Here is a 23,413-nt window from a genome sequence, read left to right as displayed (position 1 = left end):
CGGGCACTTGGTGGGTGATTTCTGTCCACCTGGGATAGGGGAGCTGCTAGCACGGGTCTTCCCATTTGCAGAAGGGGGAAAAAATGTTTAATTACACAAGTCATACATGTGCCTGATAGAAAATACAGATAAACAAAAAAGAAATTTACCCGTAATGACAGGACCTGCAGCTGACATTTTGTTACCTAATGATTGTAGACTTTTTCTGCACACACACGCACATAATGCTGGCACGGACACACACACACACTTTTTCCCATTTTACCGTTTGAGGCTCTCCATCTACTTTTGCAAAAATTAAGCCTGGCAAAAGTCTTCACACAAGTGTGCGACCCGCCTTCCCCTGTCGTGTAATGAAATGGAACAGAGAAAGAGTGGGCAGGATCCCCTTGCCCCCCGGGCACCCCCAGCCCTCGCCAGGGCCCTCCTTCCCCCTATGCTGTGGCCCAGCGGGCAGTGTCCCGACTTAGATGCTGAATCCCAGCGGCTGTTGGTGGAGAGACGGGGGCGCCCGTAGCGATCACAGGCTCACAGGTCTGACCTCGCTGGGCCTGAGCGCGGCCCTGCCCTGCCTGCCTGGAATGCTCTTCCCGCTGTCCCCATTGTGCAGATAAGGAAATGGAGTCCAGACACTGGCCTGACACCTTGCCTGTGTGGGCAGAGCTGGCATTGAGACCCCGCTCCGTGTGGCTCCCCAGGCCCTACCTCACCATAGAGGCCCCCTAACGCTGCTCTCCGTCCATGTGTTAGCATCCTAGGCACCCTGGCCGCCTGCTACCTGGCCCTGGTCATCGTGGCACAGTACTACCTCGGGCCCCAAGACCTCGCTCGTGAGCCCCGCCTGGCGTCAAGGTGAGTCTTGGGCGATGGCTTCTCGGGGCTGCTGTGAGGGCCGAGGGACGCTTCTCCCCCCAACCCTGCCTATGGTTTGCACAGAGCCCTGGCTCGTCCCGTGAAATCCTTCAAGTCTCTGATGCCGTAGAACTCAGCAAAACCTCCTTTCCTGGGACTTCCCTGGCGGTCCAGTGGTTAGGACTCTGTGCTTCCACTGCAGGGAGCGTGGGTTCAAGCCCTGGTCGGGGAACTAAGATCCCACGTGCCACACGGTGCAGCCAGAAAAAAGCTCCTTTCCTTCTTCAGAACGACAGTGCTATCACTAGTGAGGACGGGAGACAGGCTAAGGGACACGGAAGCACTGGACACACCACCAGCCTGGGGCTCCTAGGCTGTTGCAGACACGTTCCCCACAGCTCAGGGGCCGCAGAACCAGCCAGCAAGATGCAGGTGCGGGGGCAGAGGCCAGTGAGGCCCAACGAGCCTGAGCGAGGCCGAGAGTGGGAGTGGGCCTGGGGGGCGGGTATCCTGTAGGGATGCAGAGCTGTGGTGAGGACTTCAGTTTTGCACGGAAGCCACTGCAGGGTTTTGATCACAGCAGGGGCTTGAAATCAAATCGGCTGGTGGCAGGCCGGCTCCATGAGCCTGTGACCTGTGACATCCCCCAGGGTCCTGGGCTGAGAAAGGCCCTGCGCTTGGTTTAACGCCCTGCTGTCGCCATCCTGAAACCCTTGACCGCTGTTGAACAGGGGCCGGCACTTTCATTTTGCACTGGGTCCCGCAAATCGTGTGCACCCTCCTGGAGGGTAGGTTGGAAGTGGAGTGAGAGAGAGAGAGAAGAGAGTCCGGGTGACTCTGAGCTTTGGCGATGCCGTTTCACGGGCTGGATGGTGCGGGAAGGGGTCGGGTGGGGATGTGTAAGGTTGGAGACGGCTGTGAGACACTAAATAAAGACGTCAGGGAGCTGGTCAGACTGTGCGCCTGGAGTCCAGAGAGGCCTGGGCTGGAGAGAGGAACATCAACCCATAGACGGCGTGGAAGTAAGGCCAGGAGCCCAGGTGAGAACTGAGCTGGTGGCCCTCCGCCAGGCCCTGGGGGATCAGCGAGAGGGATGGCAAGTTAGCAGCACGTGTTAGCTTCTTGGGGCTGCTCGTAGTAACACATGAGCACAAACCGGGTGGCTGAAAGCAGCAGCAACTTCTCCCCTGGTTCTGGAAGCTAGAAGTCCAAAATCAAGGTGTGGGCAAGGCTGCGCTCCCTCTGGAGGCTCCGGGGGAGGGTCCTTCCTGCCCCTCCCAGCGTCGGTGTTGCCGGCACTCTTTGGCCTTCCTTGGTCTGCACATGCTTCGCTCCAGACTCGGCCCCCATGGTCACACGGCCTCTGCTCTGTGTGTTTCCTCTTCCTATAAGGACACCAGTTGTTGGGTTAACTCCCAGCCTACTTCAGTGTGACCTCATCTTCATTTAACCAATTACATCTACAAAGACCCTTTTTCCAAATAAGATTTCATTCCGAGGTTCCCAGTGGCTATAAATCTAGGGGGACACTGTACAACCCAGGACAGAGGATAATAGAATCTGGGTCTCAGAAGTCAGCAGAATTTCAAGAAGGTTGGGGTGATCGCCACCAGCTGCCGCTTCTGGGTCACATGGGGCTGAGCCCTGGCGCCTGATTTGGCCACGGAGGCCGCTCGATGTGGCTGAGTTTCATCAGGGCAGGAGGCGGGGTTGAAGGCCCAGGTGGATTGGGTTCAGGAGAGGGGGAAGGGAAAAGCCGGGAAAGAGCTCTTCTGAAGAGGGGAGAAGCGGAAAGTGCTGGAGCACAGAGGCCACGGCCCGTGTGGCCCACGGCACACCGACGGCATGATCCAGCAGTGGAGGAAACCCGATCAGAAGAGGGCCAGATCCACTGCTCATCTGTGGCCTTGAGTCTGCAGAGGGGAGGGTCCTGCTCTCTGGAAATGGAGCCTCCAAGGCTGGAGCTTGGGCGGTCTCACCCACGGGAACAGGAGAGGACGGCACGTGAGGCCCAGAGGACGCAGGCAGGCAGATGGAGCCGTGGGAGCGTGGGCGCTAAGAAGCTGGCCATCGGCTGACAGTGCTGTTGAGGAAAGTCCAGGAAGGCAGGGCTTGGCGGGGAGGCTCCGTGATCTGCACCCAGAGTTAGGAGGCGGCCGGAGCACAGCACAGAAGGGGAAATACCACCGTGTGACTTTCCCCGTGGCTGCTGTGACTCGTTCCTGCCAGACTTGGTGACTTAAACTACACAAATTTACTCTCTTACAGTTCTGATATCAGAAGTCCAGAATAGGTCTCACTGGGCTAAAATCAAGATGTCAGTAGGGCTGTGTTCCTTTTGGAAGCTCTAGATTGGAATCCGTTTCCAACTCCTAGAAGTGCCCACATTCCTTGGCTCGGGGCCCCTTCCTCCATCTTCCAAGCCAGCAAGGTTCCATCTCTCTGACCCTGCTTCTCTGGTCACAGCTCCCTCTGACCATAGCTGGGGAAGGTTCTCTGACTGCAAGGATCCTTGGGCTACGTTGGGCCGAGATCCTCCAGGGTCATCTTGTGTCGTGTAAGGTTCCCAGGGTTAGGACATGGATCTCTTTGGGGCCCACTCTTCTACCACAAGCAGGAAACCCTGATTCTATAGCGGGTGCTGTATATGCTCCCTCCACTATGTGTCCCTAAAGGTGCCGGAAGCTGGTACGTAGAGCTGATTATTAAAGGAAGCTGGAGGGCCACCATGTGGGGACCACTGAGAGGGCTTGACCTGAAGATTCTGCCCCATGCACACCTCAGTTCTCTTGGACAGAGGTCAAACCATCCTTGCCCTGTGGGGTCTGTTTGATGGATGCTCCCTGTGCCGCCAGCCACCCCAGCCCCTGAGCTCACTGGGCACAGGCAGCCTCCAAGGGAGGCTGGGAGTTCCTCCCAGCCACGCCCTGCCCAAGTTGTGCCTGCAGGGAGAATGTCAAGTTACCATATGTCGGCACAGATGTACTTAGAAAGTGCAGCATTTAACGTGCAGCCTTTTCCAACCCCCCAAACCCGGCAGTGGACGTGGTTTTTAAAACCTGTCTTACAGTCACGCTTAGTTATATCTTGCTGGTGGTGTTGAAAACTCATTTTCAAGTTGAAGGTTGTTTTGAGTTTAACTTTTTGTAACAAACACCCGTTTTCATCTCTTTACAGTCCTTTCTCCTGGGCCTCCGTATTTAGTGTCTTTCCCACCATCTGCTTCGGATTTCAGGTAACCTTGGCGTCCGTGTTGCAGAGGGTGGCATTTGCAGGCTCTGGGGACTGCCTGCTCCCTCAGGAGAGCGTGGCCTCCCTGTCGGGAGAAACTCAAGGACTTGTTCCAGGGTGAGATGGGCTGTCTTTGGGAGACGGTGCATGTGGCCGGCATCTGGGCTCGGAGCTGGGAACCGGCCCCGCCGACAGCCAGCAGCAGCACCTTTGTTTGTTGGGTCTGGGGTCGAGTGTGTGGGCCCGGGACCTGTCCCCTCCTTTGCGAAGTCCTCACGGCCGAGTCGCTAGGCCTGGGGACCTGGAGCGGCCTGCTTACGTAGAATGCCTTCGTGCAGGTGGCTTCTGCCGCGGGGGCCTGGAGGCTTGCCGGCTAGGAGGGCGGGAAGGTGCGTGGGGAGCTGGCGGTACTGCGCAGACTATATAGACTTTGATAGAATGGTATGGAGTGAGGAATTCCGTGCGCGGAATCCAGTGGAGGGGCTTCCGCCGCAGCGCTGGGTGGGGCAGATTCAGAGATGCCCTTTTCCAGGCGCAGATGCCTGGGAGGAGTCTTGAGCAATGTGTGGGAGGTGGCCAGCTAGAAGGGGAGGGCGCTTCAGCTGGAGAGCCCCGGAGGGGGCGGGGGTCCCAGGCTGGAGAGCTGCAAGGGGCTGGGCGGGGCTGGAGGGGCGGGGCTGGCGTTGGGCTTCGCTCCCCGCCTTCTGGGCTTTCCTGGGGTCTCGCAGTCTCCTGGCAGGTGGCAGCTGACTCCCTTGCTCCATTGTTTATTTTAGGAAAGATTTGCCTCTCTCCTAAAAACAACCACCTCCCCACCACGACAACAACAAACTCGCCCCCAGTGAAATCCAGTTCTCGAGGGAAAGTGGCTCGGGGTTGACAGTGTCTCAGCTTCGTAGCCTGAGCGGCTTCTTGCTGTGCTCACCAACCAGCTCCACTTTGTGTTTGTCAGCCTATGTTTTCTTTGAGAACCACTTTTTGGGGAAAAGAAAAGTCCTGAAACATTTCCGTTGCTCTTTTTTATAAATGAGTCTCTGTAGCGTTTCTGGGGCTTAGCAAGCCGCTTACAGAATTTCTCACGTTTCTTCCTGCACACCCAATATTTTGAAAGATGGAAGGCGACGATTTTGTTGTCAACCGTTTGGATGTCGTTTAGCCAGTCCTCTCTCGGGTCCCCGAGCACCATATGGTGTAGCAGGCTCGCGCTGGGCAGGGGTGCGGGGTGCTTTCCAGATGCTTGTGAGGAGGTGCCCCCCTCACCTTTGCCTCGGCTCCCTCATCCCATTCTCCTAGCAACCGAGGCCTGGGCTGCCGTTTCCAGGGACACGAGATGCGGAGATGGGGGAGCTGGGAAAGGATGTGGATTGGAGGGCGGGGGTGGGGCAAAGGACTAGTTGCCGAGGCCGGGGATAGGGTTGCCAGGATCCAACTGGGGAGGATCTGGGGAGATCCTCAGAGAGAGACAGGGATCTGGGGGTGGGGGAACTAGGCGCAGGTGAAGGTGGAGGGGAGCCGGGTGAGGAGTGGCGCTGGGCTGGAGGGGCTGCTGTGCGGGGGAAGGCGTGGGCGGTCACCTGGCGTCATCGGGAGGTCGGGTTCAAACACACCGCTCCCCACAGACTTAGCAGCGGGGCACCCCGTCCAGCCTAAGCAGAGTCGGAAGGAGGGGCCTGGGGGAGCACGGGTTGTGGGTGCAGGCTCTGCTCCCAGACACCCTGGCCACACGCGGTACTTTTCCCTTGTTTGTGTTTTTTTAATTGAAGTATGACTGATTTACAACACCGTGTTAGTTTCAGATGTACAGCACAGCACTTCAGGTATATGTAGCTGAATATATACGCATATTCGTTTTCAGATTTTTTTTCCTTTAGAGGTTATTACAAAATATTGAGTATAGTTCCCTGTGTTACACAGGAGGTCCTTGTTGGTTATCTGTTTTATCCATCGTAGTGTGTATATGTTAATTCCAAACTCCTACTTTATCCCTCCCCCCATCCCCCTTTCCCCTTTGGTGACCATAAGTTAGTATTCTATGTTTGTGAGTCTTTTTCTGTTTTGGAAATAAGTTCATTTGTATCTTTTTTTTTTTTTAGATGCCGCGTATAAATGATGTCATGATACTTGTCTTTCTTTGGCTTACTTCATTTAGTATGATAATCTCTAGGTCCATCCATGTTGCTGCAAATGGCATTATTTCATTCCTTTTTATGGCTGAGTAATATTCCATTGTACATATGTACCACATCTTCTTTATCCGTTCATCTGTCAGTGGACATTTAGGTTGCTTCCATGTCTTGGCTGTTGTAAATAGTGCTGTAATGAACATTGGGGTGCGTGTCTCTTTTCGAATTATGGTTTTCTCCATATATATGCCCAGGAGTGGGATTGTAGGATCATATGGTAGTTCTGTTCTTAGTTTTTAAAGGAACCTCCATACTGTTCTCCACAGTGCCTGTACCAATTTACATTCCCACCAGCAGTATAGGAGGGTTCCCTTTTCTCCACACCCTCTCCAGCATTTGTTATTTGTAGACGTTTTGATGACGGCCATTCTGACTGGTGTGAGGTGGTACCTCACTGTAGTTTTGATTTGCATCTCCCTAATGATTAATGATGTTGAGCATCTTTTCATGTGCCTGTTGGCCCTCTGTGTGTCTGCTTTCCCCTTGGTGTTTTTAAACGGCTTTGAGATACAACTTACGTGGCGTACAACTCACCCCTCTAACGTGTACAGTTCAGTGGTTTTTAGTATGTTCACAGAGTCGTGCAGCCAACGCCACCATCAATTTTACAACATTTTCATCACCTTCAAAAGAAACTTGTACTTATTACCAGTCACTCCCCATTCCCCTCTTGTTTCCCTCCTAGCCCCTGGCAACCACAGATTTTTTCTGTCTCTCTGGATGTGCCTGTGCTGGGCGCTTCATGTAAGTGGAATCATACAGTATATGGTTCTTTGTAGCTGGCTTCTTTCACTCGACGTGGTGGTTTGTTTTGTTTTTAATTTATATTTCTGGCCGCGTTGGGTCTTCGTTGCTGTGTGCGGGCTTTCTCTAGTTGCGGCGAGCGGGGGCTTCTCTTCGTTGCGGTGCGCGGGCTTCTCATTGCGGTGGCTTTTCTTGTTGTGGAGCACGGGCTCTAGGCGCGCGGGCTTCAGTAGTTGTGGCGTGCAGCCTCAGTAGTTGTGGCTCGCGGGCTCTAGAGCGCAGGCTCAGTAGTTGCGCACGGTCTTAGTTGCTCCGCGGCACGTGGGATCTTCCCGGACCAGGGCTCAAACCCATGTCCCCTGCGTTGGCAGGCATATTCTTAACCAGTGCGCCACCAGGGAAGTCCCACTCACCATGGTGTTTCTGAGGATCGTGCGTGTGGTACACGTGTCAGGACCGCGTCCCTTTTCACGGCTGAATGATATTGCACTGTTTGGAGAGTCCATAGCTCGTTTTCCCTTTCTTCAGCTGGTGGCCGTTTGGACCGTTTCCACTGCTTACCCACTACATGCTCCTCTGCCCCGCATCCCATCACGTAGTGAATAGTGAGCTTGCTATTGGCCAGTCAGCGTCCTGGATGCTGTCCCAGCAGGGCAGCCCTGCCCTCAGAAGCTTTATTTCCCGGCATAAGACCAAGAGAAACACAACCCAGGAGGCTTAGGAGAAACAGGAAGAAGGGCAGGGCCCCATCCTGCAACCACCAAGCATTCTCTCCCCCATGTCTGGGTTCCGGGGTATAGGAGGTGGGAACGTTGATCCTGAGTTCCACTGCTTGTTGGTTGAGGGCGTGTGTGCGTGTGTGTGTACGCGCACGTGCTTGCCCCAGGCTGGACGCCGCCTCTGTGGCTGGAATCGGGAGGCCTGAGGCTGGTGTGCCCCAGCCCCTCACAGTGGGCACTCCATGAGGGTGGGGACTGTGTGAGGCTGGTTGATGGGTACCCCACACTCGGAACAAGGGGCACTGATATAAGGACCTGAGTGTGGAGAGCTGGGGTTGGGTGCAGGGAGGCCTCGTGGCTGTAAGTGGGGCAAAGGGATGGATGATTGAGTAACCGCCGGAGTGCCCTTCACCCGTGGGCCAGGCTCTGTGCTGGGAATGAGGGAGGCAGGTGTGTCTGACACCACATACCTGACAGACGCTGAACCAGCAAACCCAGATGTGCTCACATGGGGGGCGTGAGAGCAGAACTCAGCCAGCTGGGGAGGAGGGCTTTCCTAAAGGCTGAGTAGAAGCTGGCTGGACCAGGAGACATCGCAGGCAGAGCACACAGCATGGGCAAAGGCCCTGAGGCAGCGAAGAGGGACCATGGTGGGCTGAGCTCGGTGGGCGAGGGGAGCAGGGCTCTCGAGCCTGGGGAGTGGGCAGGCATGGACGGTCATCCTGTTGGCTTTGATCAGAAGTGAGTAAATGGATGTGGTGGTGGGAACCCTGCCCCAGGAGCCTGGGAAAATCCCAGAACCCATAGGGCACATCCAGATACAGCAGCACCTCTCACCCCTGGCTGCTCATCAGGGTCTCCTGGGCTGCTGATAAAACACCGCTGCCCAGGACCTGCCCCAGATAAGTAAAGTCCACATCACAGGTGGGCTCCTGGCATTGGCTACATGTATTTTATATTTTTAAAACTTTGACCATGTGGGCTTCCCTAGTGGCGCAGTGGTTGAGAGTCCGCCTGCCGATGCAGGGAACGCGGGTTCGTGCCCCGGTCCGGGAGGATCCCACATGCTGCGGAGCGGCTGGGCCCGTGAGCCATGGCCGCTGAGCCTGAGCGTCCGGAGCCTGTGCTCCGCAACGGGAGAGGCCACAACAGTGAGAGGCCCGCGTACAGCAAAAAAAAAAAAAAAAAAAAAAAAAAAAAAATTGACCATGTGATACAGTACGTAGGAAGTATATAAATCATAAGTATGTGTACTCCCATGAAACCATCACCCCGATGGGGATATAGAACATCATCCGCACCCCTGGAATGTTCCCTCAATAGCACCACCCCACCCCACTATTCTGCCCTCTGTCACCACAAACGGTAACTCTCAACTGAGGGTGATTTTGCCCCCTAGGGGACATTTGGCAATGTCTGCAGACATTTTTGATTGTCACACCTGTGGGGGAGGCTCCTGGCATCTAGTGGGTTGGGGCCAGGGGACGTGATCCGCATCCCGCCATACACAGGACAGTCCCCAAGCATGAACAATGATGCGGTTGAGAACCCCGTCCTGGCTTGTTTGGCTTGTAACTTGAACTTCACGTACATGGAAATGTTCTTCTTTGGCGTCTTTTGCTCCACGTTACAGCTGCAGGGCTCTCTGTGTTGAGGTGTGCAGTTGTGTTCACCCCTTTTCAGTGCCGTGTAATATTCTACACATGAATATCTGACGACTTCTACCTTCTGCTCTTGGTGGGCATTTGGGTTGTTACCCATGTTTTGGGACACTGATACTTTTTTTTTTTTTTTTGCATTTTAAAAAATATTTTATTTATTTATTTTTGGCTGTGTCGGGTCTTAGTTGCGATGCTCGGGATTTTTGTCGTGGCACACGGGCTTAGTTGCCCTGCAGCATGTGGGATCTTAGTTCCCTGACCAGGGATTGAACCCATGTCCCCTGCATTGGAAGGGGGATTCTTTACCACTGGACCACCAGGGAAGTCCCAAGACACTGAGACTTTTTAGATGGCGCCAGGTGATTCTAGCGCCCAGCTGGCTCCACTCCCGTTGACCCTGCTCCTCCCTTGCAGTGTCACGAAGCTGCCGTGTCCATCTACTGCAGTATGCACCACCAGAGTCTCGGGCACTGGGCCCTCGTCTCCGTGCTGTCCTTGCTGGCCTGCTGCCTCGTCTACTCGCTGACAGGTAAGGCCCGCACGGGGTGCCCGGGACCTGGGTGCGGAGCAGTGGGAGAAACCGGGATAATCACAAGTGTGTATGGAGACCCTACCGCGTCCTGGGCGCAGTGCTAAGTGGTTTGACTGCCTGTGCTGCTTTTGTCCCTAACACCCCCAGGAGAGTCCACAATTCATAGCGGAGGCCACTGAGGCTCAGAGGGTTGCCATGGCTTGTCCAGGGTCTCCCAATTAGACGTGGCAAAGCTGAGATGCAAACCCTGGCCTGTCTGTCTCCTAAGCCCCTGCTCTTCACGCCCCACGCCCCTGCCTGCCCGTCTCGTGGGATGGCGTCAGTGATGGCTGTGCATCAGTGATGGCTGTCGGAGCATTAGATCCAGGCAGTGGTTTACAGAACACTCTCTTGGATGCACTGGGTTTCACCGTCCACACGCTGCCACAGGAGGGTCTTCAGAGGTGACAGAAGTGTGGCTCAGAGAGGGGCTGTGCCACACCCGAGGTCCCACGGCACATCCGGTGCACAGCCCAGGGCCCGGGCTCAGGCTGACTACTGGCCGCTTTCCTCCAGCCCAGCAGCCCTTTCTTTCGTCAGCCTATCAGAGTCTCTGATTCAGGGAGCTCTTGGGCTCCCACAGATGTGTCAGGGGCCTTGGACACTTGCTGGGTGACTTCTGTCTAGCAGGGGAGGTCTCTCTCATTCTGTGGCCCCTGAGTTGGACCCGGTGATTGAGAGTCTCCTTCAGATGGTCCAGGGCCAGCAGGATCCTGGGACTGGAGAAAAACCAAAGCAAACCACAGCTCTTGGTCAGCGATGGATGTCTCAGGACCGGGCAGGTGACGCGGAGGCCGAGAGGCAGTGCTGGGTTGTAGGGTAGGGACCTGACTTCTGCTGTAATGAGCTGTGTTATTCCAGACAGTTGTTGACACCTTGGGTCTTGATTTTTCCCGTCAGGAAAATGGGCGCACTGACAGCTTCTTTCTCTAGGTGCTCTAAGGGTGGGGTGGACAGGGCACGAAAAGCATTGTTCAGACTGCTTCCAGTCAGTCCACGCCCACGAGGGGGTGACTTGTACGGGTGCCGTGAGCTGTTTGGAAGAAGGACAAGGGACAGTTTTGCCCAGCAGGAGTTTGAGTCAGAAGGACCAGGATCCTGTAGACTGAGGACAGGAAAGCCCTGGGAGATTCTAGAACTTTCTGTCAGCTCCTAGGGGAAACCTTAGCAGCGGCAGATCTGGGTGCTGTCTGCGTATCGGAGTTGAGGTGGGGGGACAGCATTTTTCTAATCAGCTCTCTTGTGTTCCCCCCTTTACCCTTCACAGGCGTGTACGGCTTCCTGACTTTTGGGACAGACGTTTCTGCTGACATCCTGATGTCCTACCCAGGCAACGACGGGGTCATTATCGTCGCCCGGGTCCTCTTCACTGTGTCCATCGTGACTGTCTACCCCATTGTGCTCTTCCTGGGGAGGTGAGGCCAGCTCGTGGGACATGGTTCAGTGCAGAGCATAGCACCCGTCGAAAATTAGCACGTGCCAGGCACCACGCCAGCCCATGTGGCGTGGGGACTGTCTTCACCTCCGTTTCCTAGAGGAGGAGACGGGCAGGGGAGTCAGGTGGTTTGGCCAGCGTCGCCCAGCTGGTGTCAGGACTGGAGGCTGGCCCCCGGAGCTTGGCGGCCCAATGTGGCCCCGCCCTGTCGGCTCCCCATGTGCGGCGGGGGTTCCCGGGGAGTGAGCCCTGCCGGTGTGCAGGGCAGTGGTGGGGAGCACTCTGGGGCATCCAGTGGTGGGCGAGTGCAGGGCTACAGCCCCCGGGAGCCCGTGGGAGCCCATAGCGCGTGGCCTCCAGGTCAGTGATGCAGGATTTCTGGAGGAGGGGCTGCTGCTGGGTGTGTGGGCCCCAGCGCCTGGCCGAGCCCTCGGGGCCATGGGTCCGGATGTTGCTGACCGTCCTGTGGGTCACCGTGACGCTCGCCATGGCCCTGCTCCTGCCCGACCTCAGCGAGATCACCGGCATCATCGGTGGCGTCAGCTCCTTCTTCATCTTCATCTTCCCAGGTGAGGGCCGTGTGTGGGGGGTGGGAGCCCGCGAGGAGGGATGGCTCCCGCCCTGTTTACTGGGCCAGGCGCGGGGGGCCGGGGCTTCGCACACCTTCCCTCATTTAACATCTCAGTGGGCGTGCTGTTATCAACCCAGCCTACAGATGGGAAGATGGAGGCCCTGAGGCCTCCTGGGTGGAATAGCTAGCATGTAGCGGGGCCGAGTCAGCCTCACAGCCTTGTCTACCCTCCCGCTGCTGCCACTCACTGTCGGATTTCATTTAATATTTTCAATGATATGAAACTCCTGTGGTTGAAAGGTGCCCCACAAACATCTTCCTCCTTGTCCCCCAATCTGGGAGGCAAACACAGTTTCCATGATGGATGGGTTCCTAGGAAACCTTCCCAGTGTTAGTGAGTGATGATGTGAAATTCCAGCCAAATTGGCCTGAGGGTTATCCCGGCCTGGCAGACCCAGGGTGGCCAAGGCTAGGGGCTTCCGGAGAAGGGGAAGCACTGCAGGGGCAGAAACCCCAGATCCTGCGGCCCCTGGCCCTGGGAAGCGCTCTCAGACACGAGTGATGGGGTCCGAGTGCCTCACCACCTCCCTTGGCTTCCTGCCCCCGCTGGCCAACCACCGTCTAGGGCGGATGGACCAGTGATGCTGTGTCTTGAACACACAGTATGGGTTGGGAGTCCATGTCCTGGGTGGGGCCTTGTAGCTCTAGCTGTTTCCCGTGCTGGAAAGGACGGGCCAGGATAGGCTTGGCAGCGGGGAGATCCACAGGATCTTTAGGTAGAGCTGTCTGGCTTCAAATCTCAGTAGCACGATTAAAAAAGAAAAAAAAAAAATGACAGAAAGAAAAAAATAACAAAGTCAGCTGGTAGTTGTCAAAGGCGTCCCAGGGGTGAGGCCCCAAGTCTGGCCCTGACCCACTGCATCTCATCGGAGACGTGAGTGTGTGCTGTTGTTGTCGCTGGAGAGGCCAAGGTGTTAGGGGGTGTCGAGCGGGGACCCCACAGTGGCGCCATTAGCCACCATTCGGTGCCCACTCTCCAGGGGCAGGGTCAGCCTGCGGGGCCACTTTGGGCAAAGGCCCTGGCAGCCTCTCGGGTCCCTGGGGACTGCTGGGTGTTGGTTGAGCCCTTGCGAGCTCGGGGCTGCTTTGGGTTCAATAACGAAGAGCTGGTGCGACCCCGTGTCTCCTCTGCAGGTCTGTGCCTCATTTGTGCCATCAGCGTGGAGCCCGTCAGACCCCGAGTTAAGTAAGTGTGTGCACGTGAGGGTGTCGACTCTAGCGTGTGCGGGGCTCAGCGGGAGGGGCGTGTGAAGGCTGCTCGCCTGCCGGGTCCTGCGTGTGAGGGAACTGCAGGCCAGGCCGGGAGGGGGGCCTTGTCCACACAGCGCGGTGGTGGGGGGGGGCGGCTGAGCCGGGGCTCCATCCCAGGCCAGCACACCGCGCCCTGTTCAGTCCATGCGCGACCGTCCTTGCACTCCGAGCGCTGTGGTCTCTGCTTGGAGCTTTATGCGATTTGGGGTCTTCCCGGCGTCTTGAGGCCCAAGTCGTGTGTGCTTCCCCATCCTGAACTCAGACCCCGGGCAGGGTGGGTACAGGCTGGTCCTGTTGCCCCACAGATCCCTGAGTTCCGGAGGCCGTGGGCTCCCCCATGCACCAGGGCAACACGTTCTGTTAACAGGACGGCAGGTCCTGGTTGGATGATGCCTCAGTGCTGGGCCCCACGCTCAGCCCCTTTACTCCTTCCTCTCCCTGCGATGCTGGGATATTTCCATCCCAAAGACGAGGAGGCAGAAACCAACCCACAGGCAGGTGGCGAGTAGGGCAGAGCTGGGGCTCAACTCTGGCCAACTGGACGCGGGGCCCAACGCTTACCCCCTCCCTGCTCCACGTTGCTGGTTAGACAAGACAGTTTGGACCATCCCTTTTTTCAGCGGAGTACCCTCCGCTGGGTCCGCCTGTGGTGTGACTTGGACCATGTACTCTGCCACAGAGGCGCCCAGTTGGACCCCGCTGAGAGAGAGAGTGTGTGCACGGGTGATGGGCCAGAGCTCAGCTGGTGCCAGGGACCCGGGAGTCTGTGCAGATCCTGGTCCCATTTCACAGATGTGAAAACGGAGGCCAAGACGGCTAGAGAGGACACTAGTAGCTTTCTAGGGCTGCTCGTGGCTTAAATCAACAGAAATGTATTTCCTCCCAGTTCTGGAGGCCAGAAGTCCAAAATCATGGTGTCAGCAGGGCCCCGCGCCCTCTGCAAGCTCTTGGGGGGATTCCATTCTGTGCTATTTCCTGCTTCTGGGGGCTCCAGGTGGTCCTTGGCTTGTGGCCGCATCACTCCCATCCCTGCCTCTGTCCTCACACAGCCTCTCCCTTGTGTCTGTGTCTCAAGTCTCCGTCTGCTTCTCTCCTCTGAGGATACCTGTCATTGGGCTTAGGGCCCACCCCCAGTCCTGGTGATCTCATCTCCAGATCGGTAACTTCATCACATCCGCAAAGACCCTATTTCCAAATGAGGTCGTGTTCACAGGTTCCAGGTGGATGTGAATTTGGGGGACCACCATTCAGCCCAGTACAGATTCTCTTATGTCACAGCAGCCGTGAACTTGGGGCCCACTTGCAGCCTCTCTTTCCCCTTCGTCCAGCCACATGGAGCCCGAGCTTGGTCTTCCCACAGCGGCAGGCCTGGCTGGGCTCCCCTCTGGGTTGAGAAGCATTTTTCTGGGCATCTCTAAAGCTGACTTGGGCTTAGCGCCAGCCCCGGTTGCCTGGGGGCCTCCTACATGGTTCTTTCCCTGTAGCGCCCTTTCAAGTCTTGCTGCTTCTGTGTGATGCCTCAGTCCAAGTTCACAGCAGCTGTTACTGATGGGCTTTAAAGATATTTTTAATCCTAGGGCTGCTTTAGGGCTTCCTGATCCATCAAAGCTGCCCCGAGGAGCCAGCAGCCCCGTCACGTTTACCTCTCTCCCCGCTTTCAGGCAGGCGGGTGTTTACGGCACCGAGCTGCCGCTCCGCCACGCTGCGTAACTGGAGATGGTCTTTCCATGACAACGGATCCTTGTGGCCTTTGTTAACGGGCCAGAAATATCCCTGTCATTTCGTGGGAATCTTAGGATCGTGGCTCTTGCCTCACTGTCTGCACCGTCTCTCCCGGTTACGTTATGAAGCCTGTGGATGTGGTCTCGTGACCACCAGTTCCAGCTACCTCTGTCCCCTCCTCCGTGGCCCCCCAGCCGCTGTTCCCATCTGTGTGACCTAGGGCTTTCTTCTCCTTCCTCACTTTCGGGGGTGTTAACCCCCTAAAGAAAAGAAGCGGAAGAGAAGGGAGTTTGAAACTAGTGTCTCCCTCCCCCTATTTCTTTGTCTTTGATAAAATATTGGGAAGGAACGAGGTTATGAAACAACAGATTGGGTGAGAGTTGTTTTTTTTTTTCAATTGCATGGGTACTTTATTTCCTGTTGTCTCAGAAACCCATCCCTACAGGTAAAGGAGGGTAACCTGAATTTTTTCCAAATTGGGACTCTACTAGGCTTCACATCATAAGTTTTCTACATGTGTTTGGCTCGTCTGTGCAGAACTCCAGAAGAAGAGCGCGTGTTGACGTGAGTTTGTTGACTTGGCAGGTGCTTCCTGGAGGCCTGGGGGGTGGTCTCCGTGCTCGTCGGCACCTTCATCTTCGGGCAGAGCACGGTGGCGGCTGTCATGGAGCTGCTCTGAGGGGCGGCCCGCGGCCGAGCGGGATGGGGTCTCCACGGCTGCCCTGGTCCGGCTGCCTGCATCCAGCCGTGAGACCGATGTTCATCATAAAGATGCTGGAGAAACGGACACGTTCTGCCTTCCCAGGCTGCTCATTTGGGCTTCTTCTGGTTCTCAGGGTTTCTGGTGCAGTGGTGAGGAGTTTCTTAGTGTCCTGGGCCTGCCCTGCAAGTGACCACAGACTGGGGGCTTCTGGCAACAGCAGTGCATTCTCTCACAGTCTGGAGGCTAGAAGTCTGAGGTCAAGGTGTGGGCGGGGCTGGCACCCTCCCTCTGCAGGCTCTAGGGGGACGGTCCCTCCTGCCTCTTCCAGCTTCTGCTGGTTGCTGGCCATCCTTGGTTCTCCTTGGCTTGTGGCTGGATGCGTCCAATTTCTGCCGCCTCCCTCACGTGGCCATCTTCCCTATGTATCTGTCTCAATTTCCCTCTTACAGGGCTCACCCTAATTCAGTATGGCTTCATCTTAATTACTTAATTGGGATCTGCAAATATCCTATTTCCAAATAAGGTCACATTCACGGTTTCCAGAGGTTAGGGCTTAAACTGTGTCCCCCAGAAAAATAAGTTAAACCCATAATTGGGAGGCAGGTGCTGAGGCCCAGAGAGCCCTGCTTTGGGGTGCTGAGATCAAAGACACGAGGCAAGGGCATTGCTCGGTGGGTGAGAGCCCAGAGGGCATTTGGGGCGGCATCCGTTGGGGATGGCAGTGCCACGGCATGGGGGAATGCCCAAGGAGATGCGTACCCAGAGCTGGCCACACAGCCTGTGCTTGGCCTCGCTCCAGTTGGGGGGGGGACCCGAGGAGAGCCCCCGCCCCTTCCGCTGGCTGGACCTGAAGAGCCTGGAGGCCAAGTGCGCTGTCTGCTCCATGATTCCCTCCCCGATCCGGGGGTGAGGAACCACGCCTGGAGCTGCGGCCGAGGGGGCAGGGATCTGCCCACGGCCGGGGAGGAGAGGAGGACGGGGCCAGGGGCTCCCGCGTCGCTGTCCCCGGCACTGACCCTGCCCAGGGCCCGGCAACCCCTGGATGGATGTTGCTGGATTCAGGTCGCTCTTCCTCTGCCCTGGGACATCTGCCAGGAGCCAGCAGTGCCAGAGCCTGCATGGGCTGACGTCCTTTAGACACCTCCCTCCAGGTAGGCAGCAGCCGGGCCTTGTTTGTTATCTCGTGTCAGTGAGGCTGATGGTGATGGAACTGTTAAGAGTTTGTTTTTTTCCAGTTTATCCACCTGTATTAACTTTGTTTTTTTGAGATGTAATTCACGTACCACGTGGTCCACCCTTTTAAAGTGTACAGTTCGGTGTGCGTTAGACGTGCAGAGTGGTGCAGCCATCACCAGTATCCAATTCCCGCACACGTTTATCACCCCCAAAGGAACCCAGGACCCGTTAGCCTTGACTCCCTATTCCGCCCTCTCTCCGGTTCCCTGTAACCATGGATCCGCTTTCTGTCTCTAGGGATTTGCCCATTCTGGACTTGCTACGTGAATGGACGCATACAATATGTGGCCTTTTGTGTCTGGTTCCTTTGACTTAGCGTGATGTTTTCAAACTCGCCCATTTTCCAGGTGAGGCAACTGAGGCTTGGGAAACTCAAGGCCGCCTGTCGCGTGAGGTGCAGAGTTGGGTTGGGACTGATTTGGGGTTAAATTCCATTGTCCATTTTCTTTCTGCTCCTAGGAGTGGCCAAGGCGGGTGGGAACTAGTTGACCCAGGGGGTGGGGATGGGGCCCCTGACCCCCAGTGCCCTGGCTGTTGGCGGAGACTCTGACCCAGTGAGGGGGACACGGGCCCCTTCTCCAAGTGCTCGCTGACCAGCCCCACCACGGCCTGCCACACCCTGCAGGGGCCACAGCGTCCTCTTGGACGAGGGTCTCAGAACAGGCACATGGGAGGGCAGAACTGACTTCCGGGAGCATGTATCACCCCAGAGCTGGCAGCGGGTTTGGATGGTCCAAGACTTATCATCTACACCCTGTGTGCTTGGTACTGTGCTGCTGCCCAGGAAGGGTGGGCTGTGATAGGACCCTTCACAGAGGGTCCTTCACGGAGGGTCCTGGGTAAGAACGAAGCATGGCGGGTAAGGGTCGTGCCCAAAAGAGAGGCAGTGTATGAAGTGGCTGTGGGGTTGGACTGGTTGTGAATACTTTCTGCCATTTACTTAAGATTTGGAAAGTTCATGAACCTCCTCTAAGAATCAATTTCCCCACCAGCAAAACAGAGCAGCCTTACTGTGTGTGAGGCAATGTGGGCTTACGGTGTGAGAACTAAAGGTGATCATGTACTTACAGCAGCGGGTGGGGGCACCCAAGCAATGGTAGTTTTATTTCCAGAAAAGCTAGGTTGGGAGTATGAGGAGGTGAACACTGAGCTTCCTGGCAGCTAAGGGGAAAAGGGAAATAGGACCACAGGGCTTATGCCAAAGCTGGAAAGCGCCTCAGGGAGGTGGTGGCCTGGCACTAATACGAAGCAGAGATGAGGGTGGGGCTCTTGCAGGGATGACAGGTGTCACCCCTGGGTACGATCGTTTCCATCTCTGACAGGTGGAGGGGATTCTCATAGGACTGAGCCTCAGATCGGCTATGATCACGCAAGGACGTGATGCACAGAAATGCAGGCTGGGATGCCGCCCTCTGTCGTCTGAGCTCGTGAGGCAGGTATGATCATCTCCCGGACTGACCTCCTCCAGCCGCGAGCGCCTCCCACTGGTTCGGGATAGCAGCTGGAGGACGGAGGGGCTCAAGCGGCGTGCTTGAGATCAGGGTGGTGGCACAGGGCTCTGAGCACGGGCTCTGGGTCTGGAACATCGGAGCTGACTCCGCCTGCCATTTACCGGCCCTGGCTCCTTGGCCAGGCTCCGTCCCCGCTCTAAACAGCCCTTGTCCTCAGGTTGCTGACCCAGGAAAACCTCCGTGAGTGCTATTCTTAGCCTCAGTGTCCTTCCTGGGACCTGGGTCAGCACCTCCTCCTTTCCTCCCTTCTCCAGCCCTTGGTTCCCATCCTGTTTGTTCCCCTCTAAAACGAAACTGAGGGCAGCCCCTCGCTCCCAGCATAGCCATGGGGGTGAGCTCAGCCTGTCTCAGGATCCCGGTCAGTGGTGACACGTGTGCTTGAGTGCAGAGACCCTCCTGTCTCAAGGGACAGCTGTGAATGGGCGGCTCTGAGCAGCATGGGCTACAGGGGGTCCGAGTGTCCTGGAGGTGCCCTTCCAGTGGCTCTAGGTGCCCCCAGGTGATGCACGGGGACCGCAGCAGCCCAGTACCTGAGGGGTTGCCTCTGTCGCACCCAGGACGGCGGCCACATGCCTCCCGTGGAAGGCTTGGGTTTTGAACGGGACTCGGCAAGGGACCCAGATGCTGAACATCTGCTTGAGCAGGTGAGTTGTGTGATTTTTTTTAAAAATGAGATTCACGTAACATAAAGTTAACCATTTTGAAGTGCACGCTGCAGGGGCACTGGGTACCTCCGCGCTGGCACACAAGCACCTCCTCCATCGCTTCCCCAGCAGTAAGCCCCCCGGCAACCCCTCCATTTCCATAGACTGAACTCTTCCAGACGTGTCGTGTGCACGGGATCGTGCAGATGTGGCCTTCCGTGACCGGCTGCTTTCACTCAGCACAGGGTGTGTGAGCGTCGCCCGTGTTGGGGCCGCGGGGTCAGGACTTCGTTCCTTTTTATGGCTTTATCACGATCCACTGCATGGCCAGACCTGGGTTTGTCCATTCGTCCACTGATGTTTCTACCTTCTGGCTCGTGTGAATAAGCTGCGGTCACAAGTGCTTGCTTAAGTGCCTCAATTCTTTTGGGCCTGGTATATCCCGGGGGCGGGGAATTTCTCGGTCACGTGGTATTTCCATCTTTAACTGTTGGGGGAACCGGACTGGGATCTGACCGTGTTAATCCGGAGCCGTTCCTCTGCACCTGTCTCTGCTGTGTGCGAGGTGGTTAGAGCACAGCACTGGGGGGCAGACAGCTGCTCTGAGAGCTGCTCTGGGTTTGGATGAAGCAGTGCCACGTGGCTGTGTGACCTCTGCTGAGCGGCTTGCCCTTGGGTGTCGGTTTCCCTACCTGCGGACCCCAGGATGACGCAGGAAAGTGCCTCGCACTGGAGGGTAAAGTAAGTGGAGGCTCTTATCCCTTTTAGGGTTGCTGTTTGTTCTCTTCAGAGCCTATTCCACCCACTCGGAATCTGAGGAGGTGCTTAAGTGCCCGTGGGTGCAGTCAGCTCCGAGCCTACAAGAGGCGAGAGCTGGGGCAGAGGGTCACGGGCCCAGAGGGCGGGCTTCCTCAGTTGTGCCTCCAAGAGCCCCCACCCCCTGAGATTATTTTTTGTAAAACAGCCTGGAACGGTAGGGTGGGGTGAGGTGCCGCTGTCAGCAGGACCTCCTGCGGTGGCCTTCTCATGAGCCAGGCAGTTCTTAATCGTCAAAGGGAGGGGTCTTCTCCCCACTTCACATATGAGAAAACAGACGCTGAGTGCAAGGATGCTGACATGTTCAGCCGGGATGTGCATTTTACGCTTCCAACAAGCCCCCATGATTCACTGGGCACCGCGGCCCAGGTCCAGGCCCTTTCTCTCTCTCCTCCTCCCCTGGCTCCCCAGCAGCCCCCTCCCTACCTGCCCTCCTTTCCGCCCTGCTGTGGGAAAGGGAGGCATGGCTCTCTTGTCCCTTGGGACTTTCGTGTATTGTCTCCTGCACCGTGGCCAGGGAAGTTTACGTGGTTCCAGCAGCAGACTTGAAATCACCTGTAAGTCTAGGGTCTTCTGGCTTGTTGGAACAGGGTGTACAGTCAAGGATCGACTGTGTCCAGGGAGGTCTGGCTTTTGCCCTCGGCTCTTAGGAGGTGATGAACCTCTAGGACCTTGGAAAGTCCTGACACGTGTATCTTTGTTTACCTGGGGCCACTTGGGATCAGCCTGACCTCCACAGGGGCTGGAGGCTAGGTCAGCCAGAGCCACCCCCCAGTGCAAACTCTGAAGGTGAGCTTCCCTGGCTGGCAGTTCCCTATGCGTAATGAATGTCACAGGGCAGCTCTGGGAGAAAGAACCAGGTGCTGTCTGCAATGCACGTGTCAGTCACTGGGAAGGGACAACCCTAAGCTTGGTCCCTCCGGGACCCTCCGCCGTGCTGAGTTCAGTCTGTATGCTTTTGCTGCCCTAATCCGTTAACCGCGAGTAGAATGGCTTGGCTGAGTTCCGAGAGGCCTTCTGGTGAATTACCGAGCAGAGGGTGGTCGTGGGGAACCCCCCCGCCCCTCGCAACAGGCGTGAACTTGTTTGTCAAGATACATACCTCAGAGGCATCACTTCCACTTGACAGATAAGACAGCTGAGGCGACTTGGTTCAGGTTTCAGGGCTAATAAGGGGCTTCACGCGCCCGCTGTCATCTACTAGAAAATGGGAAACAAACACGCGGCCGTCCCCAACGCTAGTTTATTTATTGGGTGCCTGTCCCGGGCGGCTGTTTGCCTAGCAGGGCACTGGCTACATGGGGTCTACCGCCGCCTGCGGGCTCGGCCCGGGCCTGGGGGGCACTACAGGGTCCCAGCTCCTCGCAGGAGGAGGAGGGGAGAGAAGGGTGAGGGGCGAGCCCGGCTGAGGACGTGGGGGCTGGTCCTGTGTGGCCATGCGCTGGGGGCGGGGGAGTGCCGGGGCGGGGGTTCGCCTTCACTTCAACCAGCGGGAATAGACCTTCTTCGACTGAAAAGACAGCTCGTATACCACAGTTTCTAGAAAAGAGTGCACGTCCTTCATCCGAGGGAGCAGGGCGGCAGGGGCTCAGTCGCGACCCAGGGTGCACCAGGCAGCTGGAGAGGAGGGAGGGAGACGCGTCAGGGGGAGGAGGCTGCAGCGGCCCCTCCCCCCTCCGGGCCAGAGAGCCTGCCGCTCCTCTGCCAGTGCCAACTCTGTGCCAGGTGGGCGGCAGGGGGCGCCGTGGGGAGGTGGGTGCACAAAGCCAGGGGCCGGGCCCTACGAAGGGCACAGAGGTGCTTGTCCTGGGGGCAGATCACGTGCCCATGGAGGGAATGGCAGTCTGGCTGGGCTCAGGGCCCTGGCCTTGGGCGTGGCCCTGAGGCCCGGCCTCCCTGCCTTGTCTAGGACCCCCTCTGGTGGACGACACTTCCTGGCAGCTAAGGCAACAGAAGAGTCTAGGGTGGTTTGGGCCTCAGCTCAGCCGTTTCTACCGGGCCCGGGCCCGTGGCGTCCCCGCTCCCTCTGTAGCTGGTCCAGGCCCGCTCCCTCTGTAGCTGGTCCAGGCCCTCCTCCCCGCTACCTGGCACGGAGATCCGGGAGAGGGCCTCGGGCTGGCTCAGCGTGTCCACCTTGACGTGCCGGAACGCCTTGCACACGGGGCTCTGCAGGTGCCTGCAACGCAGGGGGCCGCCCGTTAGCTCTCGGGGCCCACACCCCAGTCAGCCAAGCTCGGGGCTCAGAGCCCTGGTGCGAAGGTGGGGGCGGGGGCACAGGCTGGCTCTTGCCTCCCCATGAGCAACCTTCACTGAGAGAACTTTCTGGATTTTTATCCTTGGGTAGCAGTTTTGAAACAGGAGCAACCCTGGCCTCTGCTCCCAGGGCTGGTCAGGAGCCCAGATTCTCAGGTCCAGCCTGAGAAACGCCACCTCCAAGTGGATTGAGGCCCAGCCGTCTGAGCGGTGGATGCCGCTAGAACCCCGACTCTTCACCCTCCCCGCCAAGGAGCCTCTGGGACAAGGAAGGGCCTGGAAAGGGGGCCGGGGCAGGTCCCCGCCCCCCGTCCCACCACCTAACCCCCGACCGAGGGCTGACACTAGACAACGTGCGTGGCCAGGCCTACATCTTCCACTCCTCCTCTGTCTCCCAGAACTCGTAGACCACGAAGGTGACGCCGTCCGCCAGCCTCACGGCCGCGATGCTGCAAAAGGAGAGAGACCAGACTCGGTGGCTGCCGGCCTGCTTGCTCCCCGCTGGGGTGCACACAGGGCCACACGGCCCCCAGACAGGGCCTCCCCTGAGCCAGGCTCGGGGCTGGTGACAGGCCCGCAAGGCAGCCTGTCACCCCCCGAGGCTGCTCTCAGTAAGACGCTCCCTTTCTGCTCAGGCCCCCCCCCCCCCACCGAACCCTCCAGGACCAGCTCTCTACCCTCTAGAGCAAGGCCTGGCCCCCCGGTACTGGGGCCAGCATGGCTGCTGAATGAATGACAGTGAACATCTTTGAAAAAGGCTTTCTAGTCATTGAAAAACCTACCTTTAAAACTAAAAGCATCTTCCACCTGCCACGCTGTCCTTCATAATCATTCTTTCATTTAATCCTTAAAAGTAGGAGAATCAGACATGGCCCAAGTCCCTGAGCTGCCGTCCCTGTGTGAGCACCAGGGTACTCACCCCATTTCAAATAAGCCGAGACCCAGGCTGGGGGGGATGGAGCAAGGTGGGGGTGCCTCTAAGAAGGTGGCCGACCCCGGGAGAGGGGGAGAGGGAGGGCCGGCCTCTCCGAGGTCACGATACCACCCTATCTGACCTCTCGGCCACCTGCCCCGTTCCTTCTCCTTTTCCCACACCCCCTCAGGAGAATCCTGCCCCGGTGGGTCTGCTGCATTACTACAGGCAATGCCAGGTTTGGGGCTGCAGCGAGGAGGCCCTGCTGCATGCTGCCCCCTCCCGGCCCTTCCCAGCCCTAGGCCCCCTTCTTCCGTGCCGTCTCCCATAGTGAGCA

At 57.3% G+C, this 23,413-nt stretch overlaps 2 protein-coding genes across 4 annotated transcripts in view; one reads left to right on the top strand and one right to left on the bottom strand.

The window, feature by feature from the left end:
- SLC38A8 (solute carrier family 38 member 8) overlaps nt 1–15,679 on the top strand; it is a 29,927-nt gene extending 14,248 nt beyond the window's left edge. Inside the window, exons 4-10 of the mRNA XM_065899551.1 lie at nt 751–852; nt 4,030–4,087; nt 9,805–9,919; nt 11,229–11,376; nt 11,757–11,965; nt 13,162–13,213; nt 15,586–15,679. Coding sequence (XP_065755623.1) covers nt 751–852; nt 4,030–4,087; nt 9,805–9,919; nt 11,229–11,376; nt 11,757–11,965; nt 13,162–13,213; nt 15,586–15,679 — 778 coding nt within the window. The remainder of the gene's footprint in view (nt 1–750; nt 853–4,029; nt 4,088–9,804; nt 9,920–11,228; nt 11,377–11,756; nt 11,966–13,161; nt 13,214–15,585) is intronic.
- A 5,819-nt stretch (nt 15,680–21,498) lies between these two features.
- The window catches only part of NECAB2 (N-terminal EF-hand calcium binding protein 2), a 37,068-nt gene continuing 35,153 nt past the window's right edge, over nt 21,499–23,413 (bottom strand). For all 3 annotated transcript variants that reach the window (XM_065899131.1, XM_065899132.1, XM_065899133.1), the window contains 3 exons: nt 22,535–22,612; nt 21,995–22,086; nt 21,499–21,527 (listed from right to left, as the gene is read on the bottom strand). In XM_065899131.1, the coding sequence (XP_065755203.1) occupies nt 21,499–21,527; nt 21,995–22,086; nt 22,535–22,612 (199 nt within the window). The remainder of the gene's footprint in view (nt 21,528–21,994; nt 22,087–22,534; nt 22,613–23,413) is intronic.

This window comes from Phocoena phocoena, chromosome 20 (genome assembly GCF_963924675.1).
Source record: "Phocoena phocoena chromosome 20, mPhoPho1.1, whole genome shotgun sequence".
NCBI classification, from domain to species: Eukaryota; Metazoa; Chordata; class Mammalia; order Artiodactyla; family Phocoenidae; genus Phocoena; species Phocoena phocoena.
The sequence above is the reverse complement of the archived record's forward strand: the minus strand, read 5'-3'. Positions and strand labels throughout refer to the sequence as shown.